At 45.4% G+C, this 9,466-nt stretch overlaps 2 protein-coding genes across 2 annotated transcripts; one reads left to right on the top strand and one right to left on the bottom strand.

Annotated features, from left to right (window-relative positions):
- Nucleotides 1-942: 942 nt before the first annotated feature.
- Nucleotides 943-4,397, top strand: LOC108126666 (uncharacterized). The gene is made up of 5 exons (XM_017243323.3): nucleotides 943-1,009; nucleotides 1,186-1,736; nucleotides 1,888-2,150; nucleotides 2,277-3,515; nucleotides 4,030-4,397. The coding sequence occupies exons 2-5, from the start codon at nucleotides 1,358-1,360 to the stop codon at nucleotides 4,150-4,152; spliced, it is 2,004 nt and encodes a 667-aa protein (XP_017098812.3). The 5' UTR covers nucleotides 943-1,009; nucleotides 1,186-1,357; the 3' UTR covers nucleotides 4,153-4,397.
- Nucleotides 4,398-4,870: 473 nt separating this feature from the next.
- Nucleotides 4,871-6,192, bottom strand: LOC108126681 (uncharacterized). Its single transcript, XM_017243345.3, has 2 exons — nucleotides 6,075-6,192; nucleotides 4,871-6,016 (listed from the first exon to the last, which is right to left on the bottom strand). The coding sequence occupies exons 1-2, from the start codon at nucleotides 6,126-6,128 to the stop codon at nucleotides 4,976-4,978; spliced, it is 1,095 nt and encodes a 364-aa protein (XP_017098834.3). The 5' UTR covers nucleotides 6,129-6,192; the 3' UTR covers nucleotides 4,871-4,975.
- Between the last annotated feature and the right edge of the window lie 3,274 nt (nucleotides 6,193-9,466).

Here is a 9,466-nt window from a genome sequence, read left to right as displayed (position 1 = left end):
CAATGCTAAATGTGATTTCTTCCTGATTATGCTTATTTAAAGGCCGCATCTTTCTGTCTTTTTTCACACAAATACTCATATTTTCCGCAACAAATATTTGTGTAGTGTGGCGCAACATGTGACGCCTCGGTGGTGAGCTCAGCACAAAACAAGCAAACAATACACACTTCAAGGAGAAAAAAGGCGCAACAGGCGGCTGGTTGGGAATGGGATGGGTGGCCACCGAGTGGGGGTGTTGGGTGGTTATGTGGGTGGGATTGCCGGCATCTAAACGTCATCATCGTCTTTTATTGAGCGAGAAAAGCGAGCGAAACCGGCGCTCTTACGCGCTCTGAGCACAGCCCAAAAGTGGGCTACTAAATATGCAAAACATCCATTAGCTGGGTTAGGGGTGAGTTCGTCCTCGTCGGGTTGGCTCAGCCCGGCAACAAGAAGCTCAGCAGGGCTGTTCGAGATTCGCCGGCCAGCAATTGCGCAACTTATTGAGGTAGGCATCCAGGAGGCTTATCTGCGAGATTCTCCAGCATGTGAGGAGCCTGCTGCATGGACTTCACCTCAACCCCTTCGTTGGGTTGGCTTTTCTGCAGTTTGGTTCTCGGTGATTCGGTTCAAAGTTCAAAGATGCCCGTTCAGACAACCGGTTTGTATCTGGACCAGCCTGTCTTCGACTGGACCTTCGAGGACCTTCCTCCGAGGCGGCCAAGCATCCGCATCTCCTCGAGATCTTCTCGGTGGGACGTCGATCAGTTGGTCATTCAGTTGAGTTTGAACTTTCATTCGGTCGCGACGCGTTCGCTGTTGTTCTTTTCTTTTTGGCCTTTAGTTATTTGTTGAGGCGAAAAGATTTGGGCGCTTGTTTTTCGTTTCTGTGGGATTTCTGTTAAATTTTAATATCGTTAAAAAGCACTGTTTTGTTGACTTTTGTTGAAAAAAAATTGTTTAAAAAAAATCGTGTTTGTTTTTAGCCAATTTTCGTTGAGTTTTGTGAAAAAAGATTGTGTAGAAAAAAGTAGGTTTCAAAAATATTGTCTTTCAACTCCATTTTTTATCCAAAAACAGATTAACAGAAACTAATGTTAATCTAAAAACTACGTGGTTTATTTAATTTGCATAATTGAATTTAAATATATATTATAAATTGAAGAATTCAAAATTAGTTACACCTTCGGGCATTAACCTTTTCAGGATATTCGACGAAATCCCACCAAACGAATAATAGAATACAGCTGAAGCTCAAATTTTAAACAAAATTCTATCCCTGCCCAATGCAATCGATTATCCCTTGGACTTGGCTCTGATTGTGCGAGTTTTCAATTGAATAGTGTGATTTGAAATTGTTGCCCATATCCATTAAACCATGGAACACTCCAATGGCCGCCGCAAGCCTAGCCTGGACCAGCCAGAACCACCTCACCCACAGTCCTCGGCAGAGGAGTGGAGTGGCAAGAGGAAGCTCTACGCCATCGAGGAGCGGGAGGAGAGCTCGCCGGTGACTGTGGGCGAGGGGGAGGCCGAGACGGCTTACGACGCGGACGTGGACGAGCTGGAACAGCCGGGCGGTGAGCGGGAGATTATCTACGCGCTGTTCCAGCCCTGGGCTCTCTCCACCTACGGCGATCAGGCCAAGACCAAGACGATAACGCTGCGCAAGAAGGCACGCATCCTGAAGGCTCTGGAGGGCAAGGAGCACAGTCGCCCGGACAGCTCCAAGTTTCGATTCTGGGTCAAGACAAAGGGTGAGTTTTAGCCTCACAAAGTCTAAAAGTACTTAATCATATCCACATATCATTAAATGATAATCTTAGTAGCCTATCTTCTTAACATAATTACAATAAGCTTGCTCTTAAAAATTTCATATTAACTTGTAATACAAATTACCATTATTAGGTTTTACTACCAACCGTCCCGATGGCTTCGAGGAGGCACCTGGAAGTCGCCGGAGTCTGAAGCCTCTTCCCACATCTGCCATTTTGTCAGATAATCCGAGAGATGTGGACCTATTTGCTGCTTCCACCAGCAAAGGGTTCGGTCGTCGGACTTACCGCAAAGTGGCATGTGTGGAGGAGTTCTTCGATATCATCTACAATGTGCACATGGAACTGGGCGGACGCAGTGGGATGCATGCGGGCCAGAAGCGCACCTACCGCATTGTGAGTGTAGTGTATAGCTATTTTTAATGATTTGATTTGATAACTTCATTTGTTATTAATAATATTAACTCAAAAGCCATTTACTGTTGAGTAATTTAGTTGTACCTTTTTCCTTTCTTCCCATAGATAACGGAAACCTATGCGTTTCTACCCCGCGAGGCAGTAACCCGCTTCCTAACCATTTGCCCCGAGTGCAAGAAAAACTTGCGCCCCTCCTCGCCCCTGGGGGGTGGAAAGGAGACCGACCTGGGCGGCAATGAAAGCTCCTCGGAAGTGGAGAACTACCTGAATTATTCATCACACACGGAGAGCTCGCTGGAGGCGGGGCCCACGGCCAAGCGTCGCCGTCATTCGAGCGCTGACCTCAAGGCCTCGATGCCGGTGACCGGCGGCTTGGCTCTGGGCGGAAGCGGAGGAGGGAGCGGGGGTGGGAGTGGCAGTGGGACCATGGTGGCAAGTGGCGTAAGCGATGTTCTGGGGGCACCACCGCCGAGCCCCAGTCCCAAGCCACTCGGGGCACCGGGGGCAGTTGAAACCACACCGGTTAGCGTGCCCAAAATTCGGGTCAAGACCCAGCTGCAGCGTCCGTTGAGTCCGCCGGGTGTGGCCAAAGAGTCGGCCCAGGTTCAGTCCCAAACGAGTGTTAGTGGCAACACCAAGGCCAATCCTCCATCGCATTCGAATTCGAGTCCCCAAAGCTTTGATGTGCAGCTGTTGAAATCGCGGGATAATCTGCTTCGCTACTATGACTTCATGAGACGTTTCTATGCTGGCGAACAGGTTTTAGCACCGCCCATCTACGGCAGCAGTCTGCTTCAGAGCCTCAGCTATCCAACCAGCATCTCAACCCCATCAACAACAACCCCTACAGTCCCGACAACCCCTACCACTACGTCTACCATCACCACCACTTCAGATTCAGTACTGGCACCACCTCCCAAGGCATCTTCTCCCGGTCCGAATCCTGGTCCTTCCGCGTTCAAAACTTCTCCGGACAGCTTGCTGCGTGCTCGCTCTCCGACTGTCTCATCTGCCACGCCCACCGCCCCTCCCAAAGATAGAGCCCACACACCGATCAATCTAACCAAATCTTTATTTTCCAGTTCGAAGACGGGCAACCCGGCCTCCACGTCAACCCCTGTGGCCAGCGCCGCCCCGGCTCCGCTTAAGCTTGAGCTGCCCAGTCCGCCCAAGCCGCTGCCGGAGCTGCGAATTCCTCAGCTGCGTGGAGTGCCGCCAGTGGAGTTGTCTTTGCCGCTGCCACCACTGGACTTGGAGCGATTGAAGCCAATTACTTCGACGTATTTGCAGTTGACGCGCAGCATGGGACTCAGTGACGAGGATGCCCTGCGGTTCGATAACCTGGTGAGTAAGGACTTTAAGTATTCTCTATAGAGCTAAGAATTCCTGGTGGTATTTGATCTCAAATGAGCAATCAAAGCTGCTTTTTTATACCATACATCTTTTTATCCAAAGTTACCAGACAAACAATCCTAAATTTGTTTTATATTGATATTTCACGTTTTATTATATTAAATTTGAGAGCCTTTGGCGATTTACTGCATATATTAATAACTTACTCTACAAAAAGTTTATATAAATTTTACTATTGTTGTGCCCAAAACAATTTAAAAACACGTTCGCACAAAACAAGCACAGAATCGTGTGGAATTCTTCAAATATTTATGTGCTTTTTATTTATTGACCGCCTAAAAACAGGCACCATTTTTTAATTTTTGCATTTTGCTGCCGCCTAGAGCGAGATTGCTGCTTATTTACTTAATAAATGTTAGTATTTAGTTACCCTACCTATGCTTAAGAATCAACCTTTTATCGACTTTCATACGCTGGATCATCCAACAATTTTTTACTAATCTAGTTTCTTTTTTCTCTGACATGCTTGGCTTATAAACGTAACGCAACTAATGCAATGCTAACGAGCGAGAAAGACAATGACAGAAAAAGACACATGTCGGCAGGACAACAAGTACCACGTTGCTGACTGCTGCACCACCCACCTAAAAGCCCCAAATCAGTACCAACCACATACACTTTCGGCCCACCAAGCGCGCTTCCATCGAGCTGCGCACAAAATTATTCAATAGCTTTTTTACGTATTTTAATAATTTTGCTTTGAAATTCAAATTGAATTTCTCGTTCTGCTTCCTTTGTGTTGCTTTTTTTTAATTTTTGATCTCTTAATGCTTGAATTACTTTTGGCTGCAATTTATGTTTTTTGTTTAAATTATGTTGTTAACATGCTTAATCCATTAATGTTATTATTTATGTATTATTTTTGTTGATTTTCGTTATTATTGCAATTATATTTTTATATTCTTTCTTTCCTTTTTTACAGCTCAGTTGTTAGCGAAAAACCAAATATCGTTTGTAATAAATTAGCTATACAGAACTATTTATGCTTTTTTAATTAATTTGGCCAGCGATCTGAAAATAAAGATATTATAACCTTTTCCCATTGTATATGTAAACACGCGTAGTTTTTGAATATTTTAGTTCCAAGCTTTGTAGCTGCTTATTTTTAGAGAGACCCAGAGCACTACAGGTAAGATCGTGTACTATAAGCAATATTGTGAAATCTAACGAAAACAATGCCTATTTCCGGAAAGGTATGTGTAGGTTAATAATTTTCCCATTGGAAAATAAACTCAGACGCCGTCACTATCTCGGGGCTTAACCCGTTGATAAGAATCTCTAAATGCTTTTCAGTGGATCGTATACATGTTTATTTTTGAATATTTTACATGACTACATAACAAGAATCGAAATGTGCAGGGTTTTCCATATATATTTTATGATTATTGCGGTTACTTTGTGGGTTTTGTTTGTTTCAAGGGCTCGTTGTCCCCCTTGACGGTGCTCAGGACAAACCTGGCACTCAGAACACGTCCCTTGCTGTCCACAATGGTCCTGACCACTTCGCCATTCTCCTCTTCGATTTCCGAGGGAGTAAGATCGACCTTTTCTAGGAAATCGTCTATGGCTCTATCATTTGATGGAGCATTTCCCTTAGGGGGTGCTAGTGTTGGCAGTGGAACTAGGGTTCTTTGGGTGGAAGTGGGCTGCTGTACCGGTACCCACTCGTCCGTGTCGCCGTCACCTAGTGGTTCTCTGCTAGCTGGATAGTTTGGTGAAACATCTGGTGGACTGGAGCCACCCGCTGGTGAAGGTGGGTTGCCGGCTTGGGGGTTCGGGTTGCGGTTTGGGGGACTTGGGCGTCCAAAAGATGGGGCCGGCGGCAAAGGTGGATTATTTGGATAAATTCGGCTACCTATATTTGGAAATCCAGGCAGGTCGAACCTGGGTGCCAAGAACGGGTTTTGTCCGGAACCCGAGTGGGTACTCCAATGGCTGGTGGTGACCGTGTATTGACCGCCGGAGGGATCCGTTATAGTTTTGGTTTCGACATGGGGCGTTACTCCGGGAGGCGGGCTTAAGTCAGGGAAAAGAGTCGCAAACTGGGGAAATCCGATTCCAAGGGGATTTATGAAGGGATTGTCGAAGAACCTGGCCAGAAAGTCGGGTTCTAAGATAGGACGAAAAACTTGGGGAGCCGGATTGGGAGCGTATCCCCAATTCTGAATGTTGTCTGGACCACGATAGACAACAGATTCCTGCCTGGACGGAAGCCTTAACTCCGATAGTCTAGTCCGAGAAATCTTACTGCCGTCGGGACTTAGCACGTACGTCACTGAGGTTCGCACTCCGGCATCGTTCTGGTTAGTTTTAACCAGCGGCTGTCCACTGAGCCTCAATTCATCATATTCTGCATCGGATAATCCAAATTCGCGGGCCTGGTTGCGAACCCATTCGTTGACCCTGGTTGGGTTGGCTCGGGCAGCTCCCAACTGGAAGACAAATAGGAAGTCACCAGGGCTGTTTTAAAGCGCAGTATCCATGACCCACCTCTACTAGTAGTACCAAGAAACAAACAACGCTAATCAAAAGATTAGACTTCATCCTTATTAATCTTGTTTGCGCACTCTTCTAAACACTCTGACTATTTGAATAGAACTGATCTTGGGTTTCTAAAACCTCTCTGATTATTACTAGCTTTGCTATCGCCAACTAATCAGCGATCACGCTCAAAAATACTATATATGTATGAGGTTCCGTGCTCTATGAAGTCATTCTTCAAAGCTGCTTAAAGGTTATCGCTGTATTATACATAGTCTAATTTTTAAATCGCTAGGCAAATTTATTCAAAATTTAAATTTTTATTTACAAAATATACATGAAATATATTAAATGAGAATATATTTTTTATATAGTAATACAAATGTCTTTAAAAAAGCTAAACATACCTAAAGTATCATTGTTTTATAAATCGCATCTCAAGCTCTGGGAAATAACCGGTTCGGTGATGCAAAAACCCTGGGTGCTTACTTAAGTTTTTGGTCTTAAAAAATATACCCTACTCTTAGTATAGAAGTAATAAAATGTAAATAAAATAATTTCAAGAAAATCCTAAATTTAAATGATTTTTTTTAAATCATTATATATTTGTTAATCACGAATAGTTTTCACCTTGAAACGACTATCTATCAGACTATAAATGTCGGCCGATCCGAAGCTTAGGGTATAAATTCACCTTAAGAATATTCTATTAACATTCAAAGTTATAGTGTGGTTGGCAAATTCCTCAATTCCGATTAGCAAGAATTTCCACAATTTAACAAAGAATAATCACATTTAATCATTGGTTCTAATGCCTCTAGAATTGGTTATAAAATGTATTTGATCACAAAGAAGTTGTTTTGAAAATTTTTTCTATATCTATTATAAAATAGTAGAAGACAATCGAAATTATTATGATCTGCTTAAAAGCCCTAAAGCAGATTACACCCATAATATAAAAAAAAGATTGACAAAAAGCACAAAATAATTTAGCAATGCAAACACGTAACGATGAGTCCGCAAAAATAAAAGTACTCGTTGGCTTTTCCTCCCAATGGAGAAGGATTGAGTAAGGCCTCCAAAAGGATATTGAAGATGTGTCCTGGTGATAGCTTGGCTTCTGGTTGGGTCAGGGTCCAGAACGGCCTTTTCAAGGGTGCAACAGCAGGACCGGACTCTGGGCTTGGCCTTGCAGGATTTACGCTGAAAAGACGCCGTAAACTTTGAATGCCAACAGAGCGGAGGAAAAAAGGGACCAAAATTGGAATTTGATAGACGCCCGGGACCTGGTGCTTGTCCTGGTCCGTGGACCCTGTCCTCATGTCCCACCTTTGCTGCCCCCCACCCAGTCGTATCCCTTCCGAGTTCAGGGGCCGTTGCACGTTTCCCCTTTCCCCAAGGCTCCCCGATAGCCCTTTTCCCATGCAGAGCGAGTATTGACGACTTTTTAAAAGGGTCGAAGCAACGTCGACGCTGTCAAGGATAAGGGGGCTCTGGGCGGGGCGAAAGAGTTAGGGCTCCCTGCCGAACAGGGCTCTCAGGGTCGTGGCGAGGGGGTGCGTGCTATAAACCAACCGATTTGAACGCTTTACAGGTGAGGCCAAGCGAGGCGAAGGTGTCCGTGTTTGCCAGGGTGGCGAGGTAGTCGGCCAAAGTTATAAAACTTTACAGTTAACTAGGCTTGGCAATCAAGCTAAAAGCAAAGGCGTCGTCCTCGTCCAGTCCATGTCCTGCTGCTACCTCTGCTCCTGTTCGGAGTCTCGCGCCTCTCGCCTGGCGCCAACTAGCGACAGTTGCCCCCATCCCTAACCTCCTTTGGGTCACCCAAAAAAAAAAAAAAGGTAAACACCAAGCGAGTCCCTGCACCTCTAACTGTAGACAGGTCAACACCCACTTGACCATGTGTGCGAGTGTTTCTGGCCTGGTCCTCTGTGTCCTGTTCGTGCTTTCCTCGGTCCCCGATGGGTGAGTCAGTTTGGCTCCATGCCACCCTGACCGTCCTGCCCCCACCCACTGGGATTGGCTTGGCCAATGCTCCGTATATTTCTTCCAAATCGTTTTCCCATTGCCTATTGTTTCGGTTTTTTAGGACGTACTTTTTATCCTTCTGGATTCTGATGTACAGTTATTGGAAAACACATTTTTTTTGTTGGTTTTCAGAGAACAAGTAAATCATTTTTGGGTGCCAGTGTACTTTATTTTTACCAAAAAAACTAACATGACTGTGGTTCATCTTAGAGAGTCATTTGATCTTGAAATTAAGTAAAAATTGACGTAAATGAGTATCTACAATATAGTAATGTAATACTATATATATAATAATAATAAACCTACTATTGGTTTTTATAGGTTCACCTATAGAGGTTCTTTTTCGTCAAGCTTTAGAATGTTAAAATTAAAGCCTGATATTACATAAAGCTTATCAGAAATCTGTCATTAAAGAAATCCCTCTTTTACGCTATGATATCCCTAAAATATAGGTTTAAAGTGACTTAGGATGCAGCCCCTTGAGACACCCTTAGCCAGGATCGCACTTTCAGATCCACAGCCCCCAGCCAGTCCACTAACTACAAGTCCAAAGTCCCAGACCCCAGGCCCAAACCAAGGGACCGAAGCTTCTGTCTGTCAGCCCTCGATGGGCGGGGAGCGGAGGTTTAGTGCCTCTGGAACATGGGTCGGGCACTTCTTCATTAATTTTCATGGCGGCACAAGAACAATGCCCCGCCCACCCCAAAACCAACGCCCTTTCCCGCTCCCCCCCTCGATGCGGAGGAAGCAGAAATGTTGGAGCGGCGAAAAAAAGTTTCTCCGGCTCGGACCAAAGTTGTGGGTGTGTTTTGTGCAAATGAGTGAAGGTGGAGACGCTGTTCTCGTCCTGTCTCTGCTTGGCAGTGGCTGTGTGTGTGTGTGCGCTGGTAGCAGGGTATCTGTGTGTGTGTGTGTGGGTTGATTACTTTCTGTTTAGGTGCCACCCCCCACCATTCTGAACTGCCTTTCGAAAAGGGACTTCTGAAGGCAAAAACGCATTTTTATGTTTGCTCGCCTGCCCGCTAGACGGTCCTTGTTCTCTTCCCTTTTTTATATCGTAAGCAGGATGCGAAGCCTTTTTTTGCGCACAGCCACCCGGCCACACCCATTGTTATACCGGGGCGGGGGTGAGGGCGGGGGCAAGGGCAGGGATTGTCTGTCGGGCGGGGAAAATCATCCCAACCCCATCGAAGCCTGTCCCAGGGAAAAATTGCAATTTTCGCTGAGGAAAAAACCCAGAACAACGTCTTGGAGTCGCTTTGACATGGCCAGGGACCGAGGACCGAGGACCGAGCACCAAGGACCAAGGACCAAGGACCAGGGACCAGTTACCCTTACCCCCTTGGGCTGCTCTAATGAATTTCCGTCCAGGC

Source organism: Drosophila bipectinata, chromosome 2L (assembly GCF_030179905.1).
Source record: "Drosophila bipectinata strain 14024-0381.07 chromosome 2L, DbipHiC1v2, whole genome shotgun sequence".
In the NCBI taxonomy this organism is placed as follows: Eukaryota; Metazoa; Arthropoda; class Insecta; order Diptera; family Drosophilidae; genus Drosophila; species Drosophila bipectinata.
The sequence above is the reverse complement of the archived record's forward strand: the minus strand, read 5'-3'. Positions and strand labels throughout refer to the sequence as shown.

What these genes read in the sequence shown, in the direction of transcription:
- LOC108126666 (XM_017243323.3), top strand. Translation starts at nt 1,358, where the DNA reads ATGGAACACTCCAATGGCCGCCGCAAGCCTAGCCTGGACCAGCCAGAA. An exon ending in ATTCTGGGTCAAGACAAAGG is followed by an intron (nt 1,737 to 1,887) that starts GTGAGTTTTAGC and finishes TACCATTATTAG; the next exon opens with GTTTTACTACCAACCGTCCC. An exon ending in AGAAGCGCACCTACCGCATT is followed by an intron (nt 2,151 to 2,276) that starts GTGAGTGTAGTG and finishes TTCTTCCCATAG; the next exon opens with ATAACGGAAACCTATGCGTT.
- LOC108126681 (XM_017243345.3), bottom strand. Translation starts at nt 6,128, where the DNA reads ATGAAGTCTAATCTTTTGATTAGCGTTGTTTGTTTCTTGGTACTACTA. An exon ending in TCTTGGTACTACTAGTAGAG is followed by an intron (nt 6,017 to 6,074) that starts GTGGGTCATGGA and finishes TTTGTCTTCCAG; the next exon opens with TTGGGAGCTGCCCGAGCCAA.